We start from the raw sequence: 26099 nt of genomic DNA on the forward strand, positions 1-26099 counted from the left end.
CAAGTTACAGTGGTGCAAACCCACTGAGAGCTAAAAAAACAATCATGCTTAAATCTTCTGACTACCAAGCCAGTGTTTCAGCAGGGCAGACAGCCATGTCGAATATACTCATCCTGGAAAATTTCAGCATTTTGCCCATTGTCTGTCCAGGGAAACACGATTGCCCTTGTAGATCTTTACAGGACTTTTTTATGATTCTTTTGTATAAAACTGTTGAGATTAGGAAGAAGGAAGCCTTTTTTTAAAAAAAAAAAATAGGTGACAGTAAGGATTGAAAATCTACTTTATTTCTTTACTTATTAAGACATGCATGAGCTTTTGTGGGGGGAAATCCTGTCTGAAAATGCTGCAGACCTAAACATTTGAAAGACTGAATTTAAAAAACTACGTACACCACTGCAGAAAGGTAAAGTAATATAATAGGATGTTAGCAACAAAAATGTTGGATTGACTTATAGTTTGTGTAGTTTTAAAAGAGCTGAGGCAGATTATTATTGTTATCTAAAAAAAAAATATTTAAAAACCTGTTTACAAGTTACTGTTTATTTTGAGATAATTCAGCTATATTATGTTCAATGACAGGTTTAATAGTTGCAGAGTACCCCAGAACACTAATTATAACAGCTATTTGATGTTTTTGTGCATGTTGGCCATTAGAAAAAAACCACCTCTAAATTACCTCTTACCTGTCAAGCAGAAGGCACTCTACCCACATCTACCTTGCTTTTCTTCAGTCCTCCCTTGTGGGGTTTTCTCACAACAGCTTTCCAGAAAGTACAGCTTTCCCCTTGCTATCTTTAGCACATTTATGTTCTTACGAAGGCAGGCAGGCTCTCAGTGCAGGGATTTAGAGGCCTTTCCTGCTAATTGCCAGCTTGTAAACTTAATTGGACCGTCTCCCTGGGCACCGTTCCTAAATCAATTAGGCAGCGAGTTGGCTGTCACCTCTTTTTCCCGAGCAGGTTGCCTGGAAGCGCACCACCCAGGAGAAGTCAAGCATCCAAATGGGAAGATGTTGACCTCTACAGCTGAAAGTTATCACATTTTAAAATTCATTCTGTATAATTACTATAAAATCTGTTATAGGAGGAAGGCGAAGCCCTCTCTATCCCTCCCTCCTTCCTTCCTTGCAGTCCACTGTGCAAAAATACGCTGTGCTCTGTTGCATCCTGGATTGCAGCTTTACCCATCTTCTCATTCTGCCACACTACCAAGGTGGTGCGGTGTTGCTTAGTCAGCCCCGCTTCCCAACCTCAGCAGTTTTTAGCTATTTAAGAAATAATGCAAATATAAATTATACGGAATATTTAGGAGTCCATGACAGCAAAACCCAGACAGGCATTCAGGACTGAAAGAAAATCCATAATTAACTCATGGCTTGGAACTGTTTCCCATAAAAATCTGTTAAGAAACCATGTCAATGAGAATAGACAAATATGTTTTTAACTTCCAGCTGACATATGATGATTTTGGGTGAGTTCTGTGAATTCTCCATTGTGCTGTCTGGCCAGATTTATTTCAGGAAAAGATTCATATTAAATTTACCCTCAAACATTAATGGCAAATATTTTTGGTGTCTAATGCCAAATTCATTTTCAAAAGCATTGCGGCTTCTTGTCGTTGATGTCAACCCAGATCTTGAGTAATGCCAAACTTGGTGCTGGTGCCAGTGGTTCAGCACTGCTGGCCCCAAAAGACATTTTAAATATAATATTGTTTTTAATTAGCATGCAAATAAGTATTTTCATCTTCATTTGCTGATTAATGTGAAGATTGCCCAACTTATGTAATACTTTAAAAACACTAAACATTTAGGAGGAATAAAGTCTACCATAACAATTAGATACCATCACACATACACGGGTTAAACATGGCTATTACACAGTATCATGTCCATAGGCATTAATACATGCAAATATAAAGTGAAATACAGTAGACCACCATGTCTTTTCTTCAATGGCTCTAAAAAACTGAAGTATTATTTCTTTGTTACAAAAAAAAAAAAAAAAAAAAGTAAGCTTTTTTTCCCCCAAAGCGTCAGATCTGTATATGCAAGTTCTCAGCAGGTTACTTGTCCTCGAGCTATAGTCAGTTTTCCTCTACTTTTTTTCCCTTATTTTACATCACAAACAATATTCACAACTACATTTATGAGAATTTTGTGAGGTATGTTTTCTGTATATCGGGTCTGCTTTTCTCTGTTGTTGGACTTTTTTTTCCCAGCCATCCTGTAACAATACCGAGGTTTAGCTTGTTCCCTTTCTCATCAGAATTTTTTCCTTAAAAGTAGCTTTGACGAACAACATCAGAATATAAATGGAGAACATAAAAAATAATATTATGTTTTTATTTAAAGAGAGGGGAAATTTATTCGGGAAATTTTTTCTGATCTCTTTCCAATATCTGGAGCAGTAGTGATAAATTACTCTAGCACAGTGACCCAAAGCAAGCAGGAGCTGCCAAAATCCCTTGCGTGGCCTAGGTAGCACGATCATTTGGGTAGTCAGAGGCAATTAGTAATGTTACTTTCTGCAGCTTTTCAGTTGCCTTTTCTGTTCAGAAGTTCAGATCTGCAAGTCAAGAAGCTTTGACAGTCTTTTCATTTTTCCTTTTCAGAGAGAGAGTGCTGTAGATAATTGATGCTCTCATGGAGTGAGTGATGTGTTGCGTGTTTTTTTCCTTTATGGCAAGTTTGTTCTTGGTTTCATGTGCAGTGGTAATTCAAAGGTCCCTAGCTGTTGATATCTGTCCTGATATCCCCTCACAGAAGAAACGCTTCATGTAGAAAATTTTGCCAAGTTAGAAGTAAGTTCTAGAGCAATTGCAATGTGGAGAGTAATCGAGTAACTTGCTTTGAAGTTTGAGCTGCTGTAAAGTTGTATACATAGGTATGTTTGCGTGAGACAAATGCCAGGTTTTCTTGTTGCCCAGCAGTATTTCCCTACAGGAAGAAGGGCTATGAACATGAATTGATTACCTACAATCCATTAATGATAAACAGGGAATAAGCTTTTTCTACTGTGTTTAAAACAAACTTCATTGCGTGATGTTGTCACCAGTGGCTATTGGCCACAGTCGCCCACCTTGCAATTGTGAAATTCACTGACGGTTTTTCTCTGCTGTCCAAAGCACCCTCAATCTAAATATGCAAAGATAATAAGGAGCTATCTCACATAAAAAATTTAATACTGAAACCCATTAACTCAAACTTTCTAATTTTAACCAACGGCAGTTATTTTTAACTGTGCTGAAAAGTAGTCAGCTACTGTTTAGCATACTCATAGCGCTATCTTTGATTTTAATATTTCCTGTAAAAGGTGTGATCACAAGAGGACAACTGGGCCTTGTGGAAATCATCCACCAGTACATTCGTTACGACCAGATACATGAGGCAATTAATGTCCTGAATACCATGAACTGGAACACGATGGGTCATCAGTGCTATATATGCTTGAGTGCCATTGTCAATCACCTTCTTAAACAAAAGCTTACACCAGACAGAGAAGGTAAGAGACTGATTATATTTTTAATGTGTTTTTGTGGTGTCTTTGTAATTCATATGTGGATTATGACAATGTATTTAGTGGCTGCATAGAGAAGACAAAATTGAGAATCCAGTCAGCCAGCCAGATTATGGTACTTCATAATCAAATGTCATATGTAGACAAGTCACTTCAATAAAATCTGGATCAATGTGTTGATTGCATTTTAGTTTGTTTGTATCAATAGTGATACTAAGATAATGCATATTTTAGTATATATATATGGTATAGTCATGACTTAATGTGACATACGTATGCTGTAACTGTATTATGTTACAGACTAGTGGATTGAAGCATTTGTTACATATTCATGCTGAAACAGCACCAACTTAAGGGGGGACTTTTTCCTGCAGCAGGGACAAGAGATTTTAGTATGGTTTTTAAGGTGCTTTTGAAGGGTCATTCTTTCATTACAAGAACCAAAGGCTGGGAATACACTATCCTCTGCTGCCTCCTTTAGGATTATGGCATTTGTCCTCACTGTAATCTTCTGGCCCCCTGCAGTAGTAGCTGGGGTCCCTCACAATAAATGATGAATTTTAGGTTCAGCCTTGTCTCTGCTGAAGCCTGGTGTGATGCCTTCCTCTTGATTTGCTGTCTATCTTGAGACTCAATAAACTTCAGGATTTGAAGTGCCTTGATTTAGTGAAGGTGTTATCCTCCAGCCTAGCAGGCAGACAGCTGGGGACCAGGCATCTTTTGTGGCAAGAAAGAATACTTAGGATTCATGCGTGTTTGATGATAGAAAAACTCCAAGGTGCCTACATCGCTGCCAAGCCATCAGCTGTCCCATTTTGGGGGATCTGATTAAAAAAAAAATTCTCTCTGCATTAGAAACATAGTGTATCAATTCTAAATAAAACATGCTTTTAAAAGAACCCATGAAAAAAGCTGGTTTTGAAACTCTTGTAAAAATATGCACATTATAAATAGATGTCTGTGTGTTTCCCCCCATGCAGCTCCCTAACACTATTTACAGCAGATGGAATTTTATTCTGTCCAGGAGTTATTCTATGTGAACCTAACAAATTTGGCATGGTAATTTGTTTTCTTTTTTATTAGCAAAACCCAGTGGGGCCTTTTATTTATAGCAGTGGGGCAGTTATCTTTGAGATCTTTATTCTACCTTCAACATCAAGCTGGGCTCTCTAATGAATCTATAACTGTGCGTGTAGTTACTCATATTCCATGTACGTTGAAATATTTCAGAAGTACAAAACATGCTGTCGAGAAAACAGCAATGGCAAGGGAGTATGGCTTGTTTTTGCAGAGATACTGCTGTATTCAATTTTAATCTAAATTGACTGCTGCTTTGAAAGAAAATATCTTTAAAGTTAAACTTATCTTACTGTCTAGATTTAAGATAATGCAAAACCTAATTTAGGAACAGTTTGCCAGTGTTACTAACACAGTACTATTAGCACATTCAGTGCTATCAGGCCTAATAAAATAAAATGTAACTATGCTTGAAAATAAAGAACCACTATCACTAAATACAGAAATGCTAGTTCAAGCAAACATTAATAACAGCTAATCAATGAGATTTTGTCTGCCTAATGAGACAATAGGTTATATTTTTCTTTTAAAGCCCACACAAAATTCTGATTAGCAGTAGCAGTTTGCACATTCACTCTGAAGGGAGAGCCTATATAGCAAATATATAGCAAATTCTCCCTGTTCTGCCTGTAAGAACTCGTACTATGTGTTAACTTGCAAGCAGAAGTCACATAACATAAATAGTATTGATCATTGAATTTCCATTCGGCTAAGCATGTGAGACACAAACGTATACCGTGTATTTTCTTATATTATTTATAATTTTGTATTTAAAACATGCAGGAAAATACCTAAGAGCTCCAGCTGTGGAGTATAGCAGTCAGAAAGTATTTAAAATGGAGAGAACTTCTGTAACAAAAGGGCTTTATTTTATTGATTACAGGGGAGGTTATCCTGTTTCACACTACAACACGCTGTAGGAGTGTCACACCCTTAGGGTTTCTAGACCCTTTTATTTAAAATTTTTAAAGAACTGTGGGCTGAAGGAGGTTCCTTAGACCTCAAGGGCATCACATGAAGGGTTCTGTCACCCACTGACCTAACACAGTAATCCCTGAAAAACTGAACTTCCTTGTTGCTTGCTGCCTAAGAGGACAAAGATGATTTGAGCTAATCAAGAGTTGATCTCTACTGGACAAACTTGTTCAAACTGTACTACTCTTACGAGTCACTTTTAATTGTATGTTGCTGGTGAGAACTTGATGTGTTATAGACTTCTTGATCCTTTTGACAGGTTCTGTTGCTCAAAGTCATTGTCAACTCTGCCTGAAAGTGAAAGTTTATAGGAACATTTGTGTTTGTACAACCTGTCATATTTTAATTTTATCTGTCCTATAACAACATCACATTTCATCAGTGTTTGAGGAATTTGACTGACTGCAAACATGAGCAACCTGTTGTAATTGAAACAGTTTGACTTGTTTCATTGCTGCTGTGTTTGAACTCCGCAGCACAGCTTGAGGCAAGCCTTGGAACCTTTTATGCTCCTACAAGACCCCTCTTGGATACAACTGTGCTGCAGTACAGGGACCCAATCAGCAGATATGCAAGAAGGTTCTTCCACCACCTGCTCAGGTGAATGACAGTTTCAACTTCTATCAACTTAAAATTAATTGCGTATTTCAATAACTACCTACTTTAATGTGGTTAACATTTTCCAAGAGGACCACCCCTGAAAAAAATGCATTCATTGTTACTGTTTGTTTTACTTGCACTTCGTTCCTTTCAAGTAGAGTATTGCAGATAAAATGCTATTCAGAGCTCTTCTGTCATCAATACTCTTAAAATGAATCAGCCTTTCCCTTTTAGCTTGATAGAAAAAAGATAGCTTGTTTCTGAGAGATTTATATTCACCAACTGCTTGCAGATTAGCTGTTGAAACAGCTTACAAACTTGGAGAAAACACAGAGTTTAAACAGATGCTAAACTGCAAATGAACAGTGCATGGTCCAAGACATTTTTGTCTTTGCACCACTGAAACCTGAGCATTTTGTTATTCTCACCCTCACAGTTCTCATACAGAAATTCATATCCCAGTAATTCTCAGTGCCATTAAAATAAGAAGAGAAAATGAAATATGGAATTTGTCTGTAAATTATATGACATTAGAAGAGTCATAATACCAAATTCAGCTAGAATTTATAGTGCATTGGTTTATTGCTATATTTTTCCTTCAACATAAATCAATAGCCTAAAATTCAGTCAGTTACAAATATCAATATACAGCAGTTCAACCACAAATACAGCTGAAACATTCCCTCTGAGAATTATGCAGAGTGAAAATAAGGAGAAATTACCTTCTGAATGATACAATGTTTGTAACACCATGTTGAGGAGCAGTGTAGATGGGCACAGTGAGAAGACTTACAGTGCACCTTTTTTTGGTGATTCATCCAGATTGTATGCATTTCCGGCATATGCAAAGCTAGGAAGTGCAAGTTACTTTGATGGTGGGATGTGTGATTCCTTCCAGAATTCCTTAAAGTCCTTAAAGATTCCTTAAAGAAAGATGTTTTATAATGTCTCCTATGTTTTGAGTCTGAATAGGATCCTTTTTCAGGTAAACAGGTCCATTCCAATGGGGAAATTATTCTAAGTAGAAGGATGCTCCAAATATCTGCATAATATGCAGCAGTCTTTCACTGGAGTTTTCTTAATAGATGTGGCCACAACAGTGGGTGCAAACTCTGCTTTTGCCTTTCTCCTAGAAACCAGCAGGGAAGATCTGTTGCTGCAATGGCCAACTGTAGTGGCTGTGGGCCAGTTGCCTGCAGAGGACAGATGCGGAAAGAATGCCTCAGAGATCGCTGAGAGGTGTAACTATGGTGCTTTTACATCTGCAAGAGAAAGGTGTATTCCCTCTGAGTCAGGATTTGCTTCCAAATGCTAGCAGGCATGCAGAGGCATGGGGCCCTGGCTAAGCTTTCAGCCCTTGCGGCTGCTGCACACAGCTGAAACACTGACTCAATCCCCCCAGCAAACAAGGAGCTTCAGTGTCAAAATGCTGCCTGGACAGTGTGGGGCACAGACAGGAGGTGTGTAAGAGTCTCCCCATGTCTTTTACGTCCACTGTAAAGCAGCCCTTGAACAATCTACAGTTGTGGCAGCTTTTGGAACAAATGTGTGTTATTTTGCTGTTTCCCTATTGTCAAAGGGATTTGTATTCAACTGAATCAAAGTGATAGGATCATGTGATTGCTGCAGAACAGATGGTAATGCTTAAAGCTTATCTGAGAAGACATAATCTAAGTACAAAATGAAATGTTCAAAAATGGGAGATTTATCTGATAGCAAGGAAATAATGTTCAGAGCTGATCTTTGGTGTGCTAAAGTGGCTGTGCCTTAATTGGTGTTTATTTCTTTTTAGATGTTTTCTTAAGTGACTAGAATGATTTGAACATAGGCTAAGCAGAGGGTGCTACAGATTTGTTGGAGGAATGGTAAGCCATGGTTCTGGGTGAGAGAATGCCATCTAGGCGCGGTGCAATGTCTAGGAGAATCGTAGGGAGGCACGGTGCCCACTAATTCTTTTGGGCAAGCGAAAGTTGCAGCCACTGCTATTACATCCATCAGTGAAGAGCCAGTGAGGCAAGCCGCTTCTGCCAGCCTGCATTTACAGTTGTAGGTTCAGAACAGGAGGAAAAGTGAGAAGAGAATTATGCTCTTGCCTTTTCAGGTCACCATACTGTGCCTGTGAGGACACTGAAAACAGAGTAGCCCTCCCACTACCCGTTTGTCAGAGACAGAAACTGTATCTGGGTGTCAGGAAGACTGCATTTTAGGGGCGCTATATGCTCTCTGTCTCAACCCTGGTTATTTGATTTATTTGCTTTTTTACCCTTACTCGTTTAGCACTAAATACTTGCAGGCTAGTTACAAATAGTTAATGAATCTCTTCAGAGTGAATTTTTGTTACCACAGATGTGTCTGCATGACCAAACAAGAAGACTTGAATGCAGAAGCACTGTAAACTGGCAATGCCAACTTGATGCAGCACTGGGGGACATTTGTTACTCTCTTGTGAGCATGAGGAGACAAAAGCACTTTGTACCCTATTGCAGCAAGAAGTGAAGGAAACGCAGTGCTTCCTAAATTACATACACTTTAAGTATAGCTGATATTCCAAAAGTATTTCTTGGAATAGAGTAGGGCCTTCCACAATTCCTTTGGGCTTCAGAGAAAGCAAGCAGCAGATGCACAGAAGTTCAGTCTAGAGGCTAAGGAGCTAAAACACACAGGGGAAGACCCAGAAGCAGGGTAGGAAGAGCGAGGAAAGTGTGGTTAGCGGCATGAGTAGAAGACAAGGAACTGGGGATGAAGGCCTAAAGGCAGGGGTGGGGACGGACGGAGTCTCACAAAAGCTCAGAGTGGGAGTACAGGGCAAAATGGGGGAAGCATCCTAATGTGTATGGTGGGCTGCAGAGGAGACAGACACGTAAGGGATGGACAGGGAAGGGTGGAGTCTTTCATACCAGATTAAAACATTAAAACACTTAAATGTTTCTAGATCTAAATCTGAAAAATGTTCATATAAACAAAAGTTTTCACCCCCCCTTTCCAGCTTTCCTTTGAATGCCCCACCAATCTGCCTTAAGCCTTTTCTAGAAGGACCCACTCTTGGGAGAGAAATATTAATTCATTCTACATGCTGAGACAATCTTTGACCTGCCTGCTGAGTCTGCCAAAAAGGTGCCAGTTATTGTTGTACTTTTAAAGATGTGAGTGCCTGTATTTACTAGAATTGAGAAATACAGTTACCTTTTCAGAAAGGCTATCCTCACCTAGTAATAATCATGTGCCAATGATTTTAATCTTTACTGTAGGCTGAAAGGTTGTATATCCAGTTGCAAATAACTGGAGACATCCATTTTCACATTATCGGTGAGATTATAGGCTAAACATTTTTCTACCATCAAAGAGATCAGTTTCTGGAAAATGCTGAACACTGAGATGGTAGGTGCCCTCCTTTAGCTGTCGACAGGCACTGTAGAAAGAAGGTGCTGCGTTGGTACTGGCTGTGTTGCAAGGGTGGGTTAGAAAATGATGCTGCAACCTGAGGTGGGCCAAGGAACACTGACAGCATGATTGAAACGGATCGCAGTTAGACCAATGGAAAATGCCTTGCAACATATTTGATGCAGCCATATTATTTGTATCTGTTGTTATAAAAGCTAAGTTCTCAAATTTGCAAACTATGCATCTTCAGCTTCCACTAAAGTAGGAGCTTAGAGCTTTGCAGATATAGGCCCTGAATGTAGAATATGGAATACCTCCAAAAACAGGCGTTCAGTATACAAAATTAAAATTAAAGGCCTCTTAATTATATGCCAGGGATCCATTACAACAGTATTTATGGAATGAATAATTATTTTCACTTTAAATCTTATCTATAATTAAAAAATACAGGAACTGAATTACAAGTATAGAAATGTATCTTAGGTGTTCCTTGCCACTTGAGTAGCACTTCGGTATTTTATTATGATGTCACTGCTTATAATAATATAATGCGTTATATCATTATGTAAAATGTTGAGCAGAGGTGGATTTATTGGGAAGCCTTGGGGAGCTGTAACCTTCTTGCCCCCACCCTTTTGTTGAGCGCTGCCTACTAAGTGTATTTGCGTAATGGAGGAGTGGCTGCACAACCGCCTGCCTCTGTATAGCAGCCTCATCTAGCCGTGTACACTACATGGAAGGGGATGGAATCGTTTTTCACTCATTAACTATGGCATCGGTGACTCATGGCTTTGCTTCACTCTGATCAAGCATTCGTAAATTGTACTTGTCATATTTTCTAATGCATGAAATTGTCTTGTTTGTTTGACACACACAGAGGCACAAACACATGCCTGCTCTGTTTTGTTGAAATTTTTCTGTCTCTCTCAGAGAGACGGTGAGGAGCTAATATAGCATGAGCTGGAGGTAAAGGCAGGGCTGGAAAGTAACATCTGAAATGCAAAGAGTCGGAGAATTAGAATGCAGCCACAGCTCCATGTTTGTGCTGTGCCCTTTCCTTCTTTGTAATCCTGTTCTTGTGTTTGTGAATATGCAGTTTAAAGGATTTTTTTTTCTTTTTTCTTTTTCTTTTTTTTAACATGGAAAAATATGAAGATTCAAAACCATTTGGACTTTTCTGTCTGGTAATTCCATTAAGAGAATGTCATTGGGGTTTTTTCCCTTAGTACAAATACATTTCCCCACAAATCAAAGCTCTGCTGTAAATAACAAGATAGTGTACTTGCTTCTTCCAAGAGCAAAGTGCAGCTCTGATCACATTCTCTGGTACAATTTTGGATGGGTTGCTGAAAGGTTCTCCTTTGTCTGAATCCAAAAATGAAAGCTTCCACTATGTTTTTATTGTTGCTGTTTGTGCTCTTTCGCAAATCTTCTCGGAAGTGTTGTGTACTCTTCCCAGTGTCCAATGTAAGATGGTACTGGTTAAATGCAAAGAAGAATTTAGCTCCACGTTGGGCAGAACATTCATAAAGTGGTATGACTTTACACACAGAACTTGATAGAGCTCCTTTGTAAATAAACACTCATAAAGGAGATCAGAAAGTAGGTGATCATTAGCATCAGCGGAGATCTTCTATCCAGTACTGATTTTTATGAATCACTTAACTATTCGAGAGTTCTGAAGTGTACTGCTATACTACCTGACATGATGCCTTGACACAGTCAGTTATCACTTAAGTCCAAGACAGCCTTTGAAAAGCTAAAAAAAGCTCTTTTGCCCTGCAGGTACATCACTTATGCAGTACTAACTACCCCTTGGTAAGCAGGTTTCCGTATCACTACACTGCAATCTGCAAAGTAGATATTCGCTGTGAGTATTCCATCCTAAATAGGGCCCTAAATCAAAGGTGAAAAAATGCCTCAATTCCATAGGAACAGTTCCCAATCCCATCTGCTGCCAACTGTATGGAACTGAGGGAGGGTGAGCAAAGAGCTTTTATGATCCTTTTTAAGAGCACCCTAAAAGTAGAATCTATAATTATATTGGTACATAGTGTGTCACAAAATATGTATAAACATTAATGATGACATGGTTCAGGACTGTGAATGTCTTTTATATTCATAAGGTAACCTATTAGGCATTAAATTATGCCTTCAGATAAAATGACCACTGATGTCAGTCAGGTTCTCTATGGTGGCCACATGAACAGAATTCATCTCTATGGGAGTAGGTTCAGTAGCAGCATTCTGACTAAAGTAGCACCTTCTGGAGAGGACTTTGAAGAGTCAGGTTTTGTCATCTTGTGCAAACGATCAAAACCAAAGGTTTTCATATTACCACGGCACTGATAAATGAGAATTTCAATTGCTGTGATGGAACTGCACATGAAAAGATTCCCCTGGTCATGCTTCTTGACCTGTTTTAGAAACAAGAAATAAAGGCAACTATTTAATGGAACTAGATTATTTTTGTAGTTAAAGAGGTTAAATATCTCAGGAAAAGTTTAGAAGGTTTTTGCTTCAGTCCTATGTTGCTAATGATTTTTTTTTTTCTTGAACCATCCCCACAACAGTTTTCAATTTCAGTCAGATGCTTTGATGCCATAGGAATGGCTCCAGGATTGAATTCTCTAGTGGTGATTACAATGTAAGAAGTGTTGAGCAAAATATCAGGGAAGGGAGGGGGGACAACAAATGACATTACATAGTTGCTTGAGAATAAAATCCCATGAAGATAAACCACAAGAAATTCTGTCAGAGACTTGGACAAGATTTTCTGCGGAACCTGATGGGAGACACTGCTTGGAGCATGGGAAAAAGGCCCTCCCACACACTCAGAGCAGTCCCGGGGCTGCTCTAATACGGAACCGTTTCCCACAGCCACCAAGAGATGGCTGCTGGGTGGCCCAGAGTGCTGTCAGTCCACCAGTTCTCTGCTACGTCCCTGCCCATGGGACTGCGCTAGAAAAAGGAACATGGAATAGCTACACTGGACTAATGTTGTCTGTGCCAAGGCTATTCCCACTTGCTGGTTAATCTGACTTTGATACTGCTACTTTCAGAAGCTAAGCCCACATGGAGACCATTGTTGTGTTGTGTTGTGTAACTGATAATCTGCCCTCATAAGGTGGCTCTTTTCTGCTGTACCAGCTGTGCAATTCCCCTGAAATCCGAGGGGCTTTGGGCATACATCAAGAAACAGTGCAAATATACCACATTCATGGAAAAAAGCTCAAGAATAAGTTCTTAACAACACATCACCACCCTTGAGCAGCTGCAGTGAGCCTCAGCCTTTGCAGGTCACCAGTTACGCCATCTCAGTCAACGCCACCTAGTCACTAATACTGTCTCCTCCTGGAGTGACACTCAAAAGTCTCTTCTTGAGATCCTGACCAAGAACCTGAATTTAAGATACATCTTTTTTCTTGCAGACTTTCCAGATTGATTCATGTCTCATCTCTTTACCAAGATACTCTTTCTCCATTCATCTTCAGGGTCTTCATGAGGCCCACCGTTACACTTTCACTTTTCTGTACAGGGACTATCTGGCAATATTCTGTCTTGAGCTCAGCTCGGCAATCTGTAATCCATTTGTTGTGTGCAAAAATTGTTTGGTTTTCCTCCCTAAAGAGCTTTGTTTTTCTGACTTCTCCTGCTTCCATCCCAGTACCCTCCAGGAAGACCTAATTGAAGATTCAGGCAGCCCTAGGCTTCCGATCTTCAAATGCAGAGCTCACTTTTATGGGTCTTCAGAGCCAAAGAGCCTGCTAAGGAAAGGATACAATAAGTCGAGTGTAGAACAAAAGTCAGCAACAGTCAATTGTCCAATAACTGGATGTAGTGTCTTGGGGGTCCACCTCACCTCTCCTGATTTAATAATGTAGAATTTAGATGTCCTACACACTCATCTGAGCTTCCTCTGTAGTTAGTATAAAGACATGGGCATCCAAAGGATGAGTAATCCCATTGAAGGGAGATGTCTAAGATAAGCGTGAAGAACCAGACGTCAGTGTCTATCCCTATCAATTAACTATAAAAGGAGCCTACCTGATTAGCTTAAATTAGCCATGTAAAGGTGAGCCTTTTGAAGATAAATGGAATGTTTTGCACTGTAAATGTCTAGATCCTGTATCACATTATTACTGGCCAGTTAACAGATCTTAGATGCTCAGATATAGTTTCTGTAATAAAGGGAGAGGCTCAAAGACTAGCAAAAGTACATGAAGAGAGGTTTACAGAGAGACACAAAAAGCAGGTCGGCATGCAGATCTCTTTAAAAATCCTCTTTTGACCAGTTGGCCAGGATAGGAGTGGATGGGGACATTTCTTAGTTTACATTAATAAGTGTTGAAGTATCGGTGAAAGAGGTTATACTGTAGACAGGTAAACAGCAATGCATGACCGGCACTAGATAAAATTAATCCAGAATTTCTGAAGGTAGTCAAGCATAAAATAGCTGAAATACACACTGTGGTGTATAAGCTCTTACTAAGAATGACCTTAGCACCTGAGGGCAGGAACATGGAAAATGTGATGTTAGTTTTCAAAACACAGTCTGGAAGGACCTTGAAGAACTATAGCCCTGTAAGTCCAACCTCTGTACCAGTGAAATCAGTAGAAACCATATTAAAAAAAAAAAAAAATGACGAACAGGCAAATACGTTGTATTGGGAGAGAGTCAGCAGGATTTCTGTAAAGGCAAGTCATGTCTCAAAACTCTGAATTCTTTGATGTCAGCAATCATGTCAGTAATGGATATCCAGCTGCTAGTGATGAAAGTTTTACCATTGAAGACCTTTTTGGAAGGTCTCCCACCAAAATGTCTTAAAGAAACTAAGCTGCCACAGGATAAGAGGCAAGCTCCCCTTTCATAGATAAGTCAGTCATTAAAAGGTAAGAAACAGAGTAAACGGTCAGTTGTCAATGGAGGTCACTGATGGAAATTGTAAGTATAGCAGATCTGTACTCGTGATTAGCCTGGCAAAGGAGCAAATAGTGAGGTACCAGCATTTGCTAATGACACAAATTATTAAGACTAGTAAAGATAGGGCCTGCTGTGAAGAACAGCAAAAGGGCTTCACAGGACTCAGTGACATAGTGTCAAAATTAAAGATAAAGTTAAATGTAAATAAATTCAAAGTGCAGCACGTGGCAGGGGGTGACTCCTAACTTCACGTATAAAATGATGGAGTCTGAGCTCACCATTATCCTGGAAGAAGAATTTGTTCTTATCACTCTACAGCTATAGAATAGTCAGTTCAGTGTTCGGCACAAGTACAAAAAGCAAACTGGATGCCAGGAATTCTTAGAAAAGGAGTAGACAACAAAACAGTGAACTTCAGTTCACCTGAATTTTGTGTGTAGTTTTGGAGTTCCATAATCTGTAAAAGGATATAGTGAAACTCAGAAAGCTTTAGGAAGGGCAGCCAGGATGATTAAAGGCATAGAGCAGCTTTAGTGAAAGGAATGACTAAATAGACTAGAACTCCTCAGCCTATAGAGGAGGCAACTGAGATAGAGATCTATTAAATTGTGGGTATCGGGGAGAAAGAGCACAGTGAATGACTGCTCACTGCTTCCTCTAATACAAAACCGAAGGGTCATCAAGGGAATCTAACATGCGGCAGTTTGAAAATACAGTGATTCTTCACGCGACATATAATTAAAATGTGAAGCTCCTTACCACGGGGTGTTGTGGATGTTAAAACTGTATGTGACTTGAAAGGCAAGGTTCAGGGAAGAGAACTTCACTGAGGAATGCCAACACAGAGACCACCTCTGGCTCAGCAAACCCCCGAGAGTTGCTTAGGCCAGTGTCACCATACACTTGCCCTGTTCCTGTGTCCTTTCTAGGCACCTGGCTGTTGGCACGGTGTTAGGTTAGATGTAGCTTTGGTCTGAGCAAGTGGTCATTCTTACGTTTCATGTTCTCGCACATGATGCTGTGCAGAATGAGCATAAAATACGCCTGAGTTTTCCATTTGCTCCCTCAAAAATGCGCCAAGACTTGTACGATCGGAGCTCTGCAGAATTTCTTGCCTGGCTGTCCTGTGGCTGTATTTGCTGTGATGGAGTTCTTACGTGTGGGAATTTTATGAGCATTACCACTGCATTATTTTGTTACAAAGAATTAATATTGGCTATTGACAAACCTAGATGGAAAAAGTCATTTACTTGTTGTATGTCAATACAACAATACAAAAACAACAACAAAAAAAAATACCGTAATGGACCCATAACTCAACAGGTGATTCAAAATTTGGCCCTGCACCATGACTTTGTAGTTAGATGTTTATCTGTAGGCAGCCAGCTTTAGAAAATAGTGAGCTAATATATTTTTTCTGAGAAGTCTTAGCACTAAAAATACGCATTTTATCCACTGTCAGGCATGAGGGAGAATTGGCCCTGTACCTCATGGAAAGTCAAGGAGGAAAAGGGCCTGTTCATCTTAACTTTAATACTAAATTTCCATCTGCTGCAGTTTGAAATTACAGAGATATCACACATATACAATAGGGATTTATTATAGAGGCAGCAACTCATCCTTAACCGTAGCAATGATACTGGGCCTCTGTTATAGAGCTGTCTTTGGTGTGTAGACATGCTGATATGTTTGCTCAATAAAATCCGGCTTTCAAGACATACTGTTAAGTTTACATGATCACCAGAGTGAGAGGGATAAAGCTGGAAAAGAAGAAAAGCAGAAGTGAATTAATGCAATAAAGGCTAGGATTTAACAGCCAGGGTTGAGTAAAATAAATGTGAAACAACAGGTGTTACTGACTCTTATCAGCATTTTTAATTAACACCTGTTTTTAGCCCAGAGTGCTCTGGAAGAGTATGTTGGAGTGTGTCTGTATTTAAAGATAAAAATAGACTGTTGAGAAGTTACTAAGTAGTAAGAGGTTGAGGGAAGAGAGGGTTGGGGGGGGGGGGGGGGGGGCGGCTGTGTTTACTGGGTGGGTGTTAGTTGCAGCTTAGAGAAACCTGAAGGAAAGCCACCATAATAAAATTGCAAGGTAGGGAAATATTACTATGGCAACAAAATATATTCTCTTAAAGGAAAATGAGTATGAAAAAGGAAATACAGAGGGTGGGAAATTCAAAGGAAGGACACATTACGAGAAGACTGAATCTTGTTCAAAAAGAAATAAACCTTCATGGTTTCAATTTATATAATAATAATATAAAAATATAAATATAAAATTTAATATATAAATATATAAATATAAAAATATAATCGTAATAAATTGCTGCTATCCAGACTTTTGTAGCACCTACTACTGAAAATCTGAGAGCACTTGACGGACGTGACTACACAGTGGGAAATGTTGCTGTGGCTCCCAACAGTTGTCCTCTTCAGTGGCCCATTCTGCCAGAACCAGGGCTAACATAACTGACCAGCATCACATGGGAACTGTATGACATCAATGTTCATAGAACCAGGATCTTTAAACTAATATTTCTTTGGTGTAGATATAAGAGAGTTCTATAGTGTTAAACTAATGCTGTGTTATCGTTAATTTGAGGAACGTGTCAACAAGTAAATGACATAGCTTTCTTTATAGCTAAAACTACTACTTTTTCTAGAATATATCATACATCTGGACTATTTCTTACTAAATATATTTTAAAAGTTTCAGTGGCGCCTTCTTACTAAATGAGTTCATTCAAAATTTAGCTTAGTTCACTTGAAAATCTGAGTCAGAAATGCCTGAAGAGCTTTTCTTTGAACGTAGAAAGTCTGTCCTGAGAAGAAACGTGTATGTTTAACAGTCATCTGAACTATTTCACACTAGAATACATTTAGGTTTCCTAGAGCAGAATATCATCCTAGAAGATAGGAGTCACGTGGTAAGATTTTAATTTTTTTTTCAGGTTGGGAAGGTCTTCAAGATTCACAGCCAGTTCCAGCCCTCAAGGGCTTTCTCTGGCCAGGGAGTCATACTGTCTGGCTCCCCTTATTAGCTTTCTCTTTCCTCCTATTTTTTAAATTTGGTTTGTTAGTTTGTTTTCTTGCTTCATACCAGAGGGTACCCTTTGATGTGAAGGGCATTCAATTCTACGCCCAACAATCTATAAAGTTATAGGTGAACTTCTTTAGTTTAGAGATACATAATTTGACAGTGTACTTCAAGTAACAGAAATTTTGGGTGACTTGAGATATTTGTGCTCGTTTCAAATTTTCTTATGGTTATTCACTAACTTTTACTTGAGACCTATTTGGTTATGGCCTTTGAAAGGTTCCATAAGGGGTTTCTTTTTAAACAAGTCACTCAGGCCCCAAGTCCAGCACTTCACTTAACATGCCTATATTTATTTAGGCCCCATAGAAAATTACAGGTCATAAACCCATACATTAATGCTTTGCTAAATTTGGGCCTGAAGGGATGTATAGATTATGCCTGGACAACCTTTAGGGCTTCTGCATCTAAAATACAATTTAGAAGATTATCCCCTTGACTCAGATGCATATAGAGCTGGTGGCTGGTTCTCCATTAGCCTTTGGTGTGCTCTGCAGCACTTTCTCTTTGATACTCTTGTATTCAAGAGTATCTCAGCAGGCAACAAGGTTGCGGACCCTCCTCAGAGGTTTGTGTGTCCTATTCAGAAGAGCTCATAATGTAAAAAACTAGTAGCATAATAGCATGAGGTTGGCAAAAAAATACCACTAGCATCTCAGAGGTTGGAACGTACCAGCACATCCATTGGTTCCTCCATCAGTTCCCTACTAACTTACAGAATCACAGATGAATCCCAACCAACTCTACAGAAGGTAGAAACCTCAGAAATAAGCATATGCCTGCCAGTTTTGTGAAAATCAGCAACCGGTTAGGGTCAGATAGGACGCAGGAGGTTATCTCCATCCCCAAAAAAGCTACAGCAAAAGTTGAGCAGATGTGTTCTGCCAGTCGAGACGTGCACGGCGTAACACGGAGCGCAGTCTGTGTTGCCCCCTGCCCAAACGGCTGGGCAGGAGCCGTCTACCCCGGTGGGAGCGGGACTGCCCGTCGGCAGCGTGTGCTGCAGGGCACGGGGGAAACGGGCAGAGTTACCACGCTGAGGCCCGTGCAGGAGGAAGCGCAGGAAGCTAACCAATAGTGCGCTTTGCTGCTCACAGAGGATTTCCTTCTAGAAAACAGCAGTTATGGTTTAAATTTCTGATTGTGATACATGAAACTTTTGGTACGCCTTTGCACATACATTGGTGTTGAAATAGTCTAGCTGCCGTAAACCAACACCCAGCAATGAATTTATTTTTGCCAAAGGAGATCAGTAGTATCAGGGATAGTCTGTTTTCCAGGCAGTTCATTATCCAAACAAATAAGAAGAAAATATGAAGTAAATTCAGAAGTTATGGGACCGAGTCCCCCAAATCACGAGATTCTGAAACACAAACCTGCAGTTTGGGAGAAGAGGGGAAGATAGGTTCTTCGGAGAGTTCCTCGTCTTTGGGCTGCATTCAGTGATCTGCTCTGCAACTATTTTATTTAAAATAGGGTGTTCTACTGAACTCACGAGGGTAAAATTGGATCAGATTTTAGTTGACTTTTGTTTAAACTATTTTGGTTTTTTTTTTTAATGAAACCTAGGATCTTGAGCTATATATTCCTTTCCATGTACTCTGGGTAAAGTGCGGGTATTTCAGCATTTGCTATAAAATGCAGGATATAAGTCTTTGACCGATACTACATTTTTTGTATGAAAGGTTACATAGCAGTCTAAATCTTCAGAATTTACTGAAACTTTACAGTGTTTCCTTGAGGTCAATAGAATTTCTGGGTTGGCATTTCAAGGGTGCGCTGCCTGACTTCATTACGCATGAATGTATTTTGTGTGAAATATATAAGGCCTTAAGCCATGGACCAAGGTTTTTAACTGGGCTCTGAAGCTGTGTTCTGAAATACAGCTACGTGCCTAAGTCGGTGGTGTTACGGTCAACAGGCGGTTGAAAACCAACCTGTCCCCATTTAAATCAATGCTTTGTGAACTCGCTGCACACTTTTTACATTCTTCAACCTGATAATCTCTGTTTATTCTCCGAGTTCCACTGGAACGGGGTGCAGAGTCATTTTACAGATGTCATTCTTTATTTTAATATTGTCTAATTTGAAAGGAAAATATTTCAGATAATAACATTTTTTGAGGTAAAAAAGCATGAAAACCATTTCTGTTCCAAAAATTGCTGATATGAGAACTTGTGGGAAACAGGTCCTTTTATGAATAATTATTATTATTGTGTTTAAAAAATGGGCAAGATGCCTAGAAATTGAATGAAAGAATGAGCTATTAAATTGAAATATTAAATGAAATAACTGAATTAAAAGTGATCATGTAAACCCTGCGGTAAGTGTTGGGAGCTGTAGCTGATTGAACATATTTTCATCATCTGTTTTGTATGCTTAAATACAATTGCTTGATGTAAGTAAACACTTGATTGATATTCTGAATACTTTAAAATCTGCATATGCATCACAGAATACTGAACAATTAAAACTTAATTTCAGTGTAGTTTGATTACATGTAAATTATTTCAATATTCATTTTTTCCTGTTCTGTTTGCTCAGTGCATATTTAATATCCACTTTTTGAATGCATATCACCCTTGATTGGACTGTGAGATGAAGAGGACTCTGAAATTTCTTCCATTAAAAAGGATTGCCTTATAAATATTATTTGTGCCACAGCTCTTCGCCTGCAGATTATTTTCTAAATGTTGTGTACCCTTATTGAAGACAAGGAAAAAAACTGCTGCAGCCCTTCTTTATCAGCCCAGCACAAGGAATATGCTTACATGGTCGATGGGCATGTCTAAGAAGGCTTGTTGGTTGTAACTAGTCCCTAAAGAAATGTTCCCATCTTTTCTGCGCTGTATTTCTCTCTTGCTTGCATGAGCTCTCTCTCCCTTCCCTTCCTCCTCCCTCCACATGATTTATTTTTTTTCTGGTTCCTGGACTTCTTATGAGATGTTTTAATACTATGGGTAAATATTACAAATATTTTCAAATCGACCATTTTCAGACTGAAAAAATGCATCTCTATCTTTAAGTGACCACATTCAGTTTAGGTGTTGTGGAATACAGATGACAAAATTCTTCCTTTTGATATATTGGTAGAATCCCTCATAAAAACCGAAGAGACTTCTTTTCCCTTCTCCGCAGGCTGCAAACCATGCATGTTGTTTTGATCTACAATATTTAAAATCACCTTATTTCTGAACATCCAACAGGAGGAAACCCTGGGCATTTGATACTCTTTTTTATTTATGCCAGTGAAAAGAATAGCCTTTCTGAAGTTAATCGATAACATTCTATTTTTTAATTACTTATAAAATGCTCTCCTGGCATCTTTTCAGCGAAGTCACATTCTCAAAATACAAACAGGCAGCAGGTCTGCTTCCACCGTGGAAGGCAGGTCTGGATTCTTCTCTGCCTTGGCCAGTTTTGACATGACCCCTTTGTTTCCTTGTCCATACAACAGATGTACTAATAGCCATCTTTTAAAATTTTTGTAGGATATGTAGAAAGGTTGCATAAGTGCGTATAATAACAGTATTATTTTATTTTATGAGAATTTGAACTTAATATTGTATGTGCTAAACAGCTTGCAGGGGAATGTTTTCCTATCTGTCCTATACAGTTAATCGCAGTTTGAGAGTTCTAATCTTGAAGGTCATATTTCTGTTGGCTGTCACTTTGACCAAACAAGTGGCTGAACTTCATGGTTTACAGGCAGATTTCCTTATCTCTCTCTTTCAAGAGACATATGAGTCTTGATTGCTGGAGTTATTGTGAAGCAAGCAATAAGTAACGAGGTGGTGAGGGGTGGGAGGACACTTGCGGTGGCGGTGGGGGGGGTGGGAGGACACTTGCTTCAAGACCAGTCCCCTGTAGGTGCCAGTTTAGGAAGCAAATATTGTACCTGGTGACTGCAGCACGAGAACAAAAGGGAGGGTGTTTTGCTCTGTGTGTGTGTGTGTGTTTGCTTGTTTGAGGAGCTGATAAAGTGAAGTGTGCTAGCAACAGCGACAGGTCTTCCTGCGACAAAACATGCTTAGAAAACAGGCATTCTTATCTTGATGGTCTCCTGCTGTACAGAACTCTCTAAGTGTTCCTGTAGAATATAAACAACACAACTCTCTTGCCAAAGAGACTCAAAATAACAAGTACCTTCTAGCTAATTTAAAAAAACCTGGACATTCCTGACTGATGTAATACTGTTTCCCGAAGTAACACAAACTTGTCACTCTTGTTTGAAACCTCCATGTTATTTTAAAGCGATTCCATTTATAATAATTTATGAAGTATCTGTGATTGTTATTTCCAGCTCTCTTGGCTTGTGGAGAGCATTTCTTGGATAGTCTTTTTTTTCCCCCCCTTTTTTTCCCCTCAGTACGGTAATGAGCTAACTTTACAGTGTTATGAATAGGGGTGGGCTATAATGAGACTGAAGTATGTATGTCAGTTGAAGGGGGGAAAAAATTGAAATCTTTGTGAAACAGCAAAGACAAGACAGCCTGTAAGGCTGTGTTTCTGTTCTGCAGGTTAATCAAATGAAAAAGTTACTTTACTTTTTTTGGTTGCAGGCATTTTTGCCTTTGCTAAAGCAACTGTCATTCAAATAGTCTATATAGTTATAACTTTAAAAACCAAAATAATGATGCAGACATTCTTTTTAGCTAGTCGTATAGCCAGTTTCTGTTCGGTTTCCAATTTCCCCTCTAAGTACTAAGAATGTATATTTAATCCATAATTGAAAAGAAAAATGTGCCAGAAAAAGATATACATGATAGCTATTCAATATAGACATATTTTAACATGTACTTATTTGTCTTAATTAAAGCATAGCTTCAGAAGCAGCATTACAACACAATGTATTTTAATGGAAAATCCTTCATAGAAAGCATGTTGAAAAAGTTTCAGATACATAGATGTGCATGATAAAACGATGATGCACTGCCTGTTCCCCAGTGATCAGGAGGTTAACCTTAATTCATCTCTTCCCTCCCTTAAACAGGTTCTGTGAGGAGGGCTGCAAATTAGCACTTGGAAGACACAGCAGGGAGATTAGCTTTAGGGAGGAAAGGACTCCCCACTCCCGCTCTTAGGAACCTCACCTGGAGAGTACATTTCCTTCTCTGCTTAAGCTAACGTATCATGCCTTCTTGTCATAAATGTTATTCCTGAAGGAAAAGTCCTCGCCGGCTCTGTCTCGTGATCTGCTGAATCATTCCAAGTGTGCAGCAGCAGAGGAGAGCAGTAAGGCTGTAGCAAGAGGGAGGCAGAAAACCGCGTAGGCTTTGGCCAGAAACAGGGATCTCCGTATGGTGCGTCCTGTGGGACCTCTTCATTCACCAAGGGAAGGAGGGTTCCCATGTTTCCTCTTGTTCACACTGGCCTGAGGAAGAGCTACAGCATTAGCCGCTTCCTAAGACACCCCCAAGGTACAGAACTGTGTAAGTACTGGCATCCATACGATGCTGCCTGACGATATTCATCTGTCTGATGATGTTCATCGGACAAACACAAACTACACCTTCCTCCAGCCTTCCTGGGTTAACAGTAAAGGTGACGTTCCACCTCCACACCACTCCCTTCCTACTCCGCTGCGTCTCTAGGTGATACTCAGGTGGTACCTTCTGGAGCACATCTGGAAGTAATTTTTGCTCATGAATTTTGCTCATTTTTCCCCTTGTTTTACCTCATTGACACAATCTTCTTCACCATAAGATGTTCAGAAAACTCTCAGGAGTCTGCTAATACTGGGGCTGAGAGGGTGAGGAGGCAAAGCAGTGTCACCCCCTACCTTTCTCAGTCCCTGGGGATTCGTGGCTGTTTGTCACGACTCAACTAGATCATGATCTTCAGAGGACTGTATTGAGGGGTCTGTGAGGACAAAATTTTGTGCAAACTTCTACAAGTACCTCTGAAGTCTTGCGAGACTTGGGATGAGTCTTTTCTGTAGGGCATATTGAGGTTCCTACCAGTGATACTGGGGCTAGCAGTTACCTATGTTGCGGCTGGGATCTTTCAAAGGATCAATTTTTATGATCTACAGCACCTTCAGCTCCCTTCAGATTCAACTAGATCTGACGGGACTCAGCACTGAACATAACACTTGCTGAAGGTTTTAAGCGATGAAGAAGAGTAAGGGTAGCCACTGTCCTACCTCGTAGTTCTGCAGTTTGGGTATGAGCGTACCAGGTTTCCTCAGTAAAGCTTTGGCATCGCTTTTGGTGAGAATGGACGCACTTCATCTGCCAGTTAACAAACTTTGATGCAGCTTTTAAACTATCCTCAGCAAGTGACACGTTTCCTTTTTCTTGCAGGTATCAGAGATTTGAAAAAGCATTTCTGCTAGCTGTTGACATAGGTGCTCGGGACCTGTTTATGGTGAGTCATTTCTGGAGACAGAGGCTATTGTCGGGATGTTAGTTGTCAGCTTTTGCGCACATTAAAATGGATCCATGTCATTTGCAGTCTTGGTCACATACTGAATACAGAACTACTCTACCTGGTTTGCCCTTTGCCATCATGAAACTTGTCAATAGGAATTGAGTCTCTTTAGAGTCATTGACATTTTCCCTAGCATGGCCTAAAGGCTATTCTTTATTTTCCAGGAATTAATGTATATGTTTTTGAACTTTCCCCTTCTTCATCTGTCTTGATGTGGGTGAATGTCATCTTTCACTCTAATAAGCTTATATGTTTCTAATCCATTCCTTAAGAAGTACAGCTGCTGAGTCCTGGACACAAGAGCTGGCCGTATCCTGGGGATCCTGAATGCTCTTAGTTTGTCTCTTAGGGTTTTGTGAAAAGTGACAAATTATGAACGCTTCTGCAGGTACTTTTAAAACAACAAAGCTCAGCAGCATCAACACAAGGGTTTTTAAATTTCATGCACTCTCTGCCTCCTCCCATTTAATTAGCTACAAAAGTAAAATTAACCAGCTCTTAAAAGGTCCTCTGTGTGAGCTCGGCAGGAGGCTCTTGTTTTATAAGATCTTGCACCACAATGTCACAGTGAGGTCAGATGGACAAAGCCAGCCGTGCTTTCCTAGTCTCTCAGCATGTTGCTGCTGCACAGCTGATTTCATTGTTTTCAAAGAAACAATAGGAAAGGGTCTTGTTGAAAAAAAGCCCTTTGAACGATTCGTTTGCTTCACTTTTTTGCATAATGAAGACATTCTGTTGTTTAAATTAAGCTTTGACACTAGATGTTAATATCATTTATTCCATTAAGTCACTTGCCCTGCTAGTTTGATCTTGATATTTAAATTGTATGTTAAATTACACAATTAAATCCTGCTTTTATGGGTTATGAAAATTCCCTTCTAATTATATAAAAAGTTGTGTGAACCTTTTGATGTGTTTTTCACAGCTCTAATCATCTGGCTTGTTCCATCTAATTAGAAAGATGTGAATACTGTGATAAACTTTTCTAAGTATGCATCAAAAGAATGTGATGGAAATGTCAGACTTTTAGGAAATTCACTGCATGTTTTATGTTTACTCTTCTCCATTTTTTCTCTTTTTATCTCATCTTTTTCCTTTTCCCTTTTTATTGAATGTAACTTCTTCGGTACCAATTTTATACCTGATCAAGCTAAGCACTGCGGCACCGCGTGGAAGGTTTAGACTGTAGCATGTCTGCGGCAGGTTGCAGCTGTTTGTGGTGGACTCTCCCACCGTACAGATCCTACATTCTCCCTGAGTGATTTCAGCCATTTTGGCAGAACAAATGACCCAGCGCTTGGCCTGCCATCTCAAGGGCCCTCTCTCATACGGTGAGAGCATTTCCTACACGATCTTTTTCTCTTTCCTTCCCTCCGCTGAGAGCAGGGCTGAGGAAGCAGCCCTGTCCCAGGGTGGGGAGCACCAGCGCTGGGTCAAGAGATGGGTGCGAAGCTGCTAACAAGGGGGAGGGACTGTCAGTACCTGGCTCCACGAGTGGTAACACATCCTCCTCTCAACAAAAAGGGTCCCCAGCTTTCTTCAAGAGGGACTTTCAGTGTTCAGAGAGAAATTAGCTCCATCCTTTCCTACTCTTCCTTGTTTTCCCTTTCCTCTCTCAACACCTACTCTCCGTTTCCCATCTCACTAACACTCTTAAACATAAATATATGTTTCCGCATAGTTCCTCCTGGCTTACATTACTGTGAGATCAAAACCAGTTCTATATTGTCCTCGTTCTGTTTGCATTACCGTTGAGATTCCTCAGAGCTTCCCCTGAATTATGCAACAAGCAGCACACACGCCGGCCTCTTCGGATCCTCTGTTAACTCACTGCCTTCTCTGGGGAAATGTCCTTTTGCTAATTCATCTTCTGAGTGAGGTACTGAAGAACGACCTTTATGGTAAGCTAACAGTGGCACTGCTGCAAGGGTACTAAGTATGGGACTCAAAACGTTGAAAGGTGCATAGGTCATAAAAAGTATTTCGTTGTGCCACGGTAATTTCTAGGGAACTGGGCTTCATTGCACCGAATGTGTGAAAATTAGATAACCCTGTTATCTAGATAACCCTGTTCCCTGGAAGCTTACAG

General features: G+C 39.8%; 1 protein-coding gene across 3 annotated transcripts in view; it reads left to right on the forward strand.

Annotated features, from left to right (window-relative positions):
* The window catches only part of WDPCP (WD repeat containing planar cell polarity effector), a 103958-nt gene that overhangs the window by 33384 nt on the left and 44475 nt on the right, over positions 1-26099 (forward strand). For all 3 annotated transcript variants that reach the window (XM_056344356.1, XM_056344353.1, XM_056344354.1), the window contains 3 exons: positions 3318-3506; positions 6050-6173; positions 23884-23947. In XM_056344356.1, the coding sequence (XP_056200331.1) occupies positions 3318-3506; positions 6050-6173; positions 23884-23947 (377 nt within the window). The remainder of the gene's footprint in view (positions 1-3317; positions 3507-6049; positions 6174-23883; positions 23948-26099) is intronic.

This window comes from Falco biarmicus, chromosome 6 (assembly GCF_023638135.1).
Source record: "Falco biarmicus isolate bFalBia1 chromosome 6, bFalBia1.pri, whole genome shotgun sequence".
Classification (NCBI taxonomy): domain Eukaryota; kingdom Metazoa; phylum Chordata; class Aves; order Falconiformes; family Falconidae; genus Falco; species Falco biarmicus.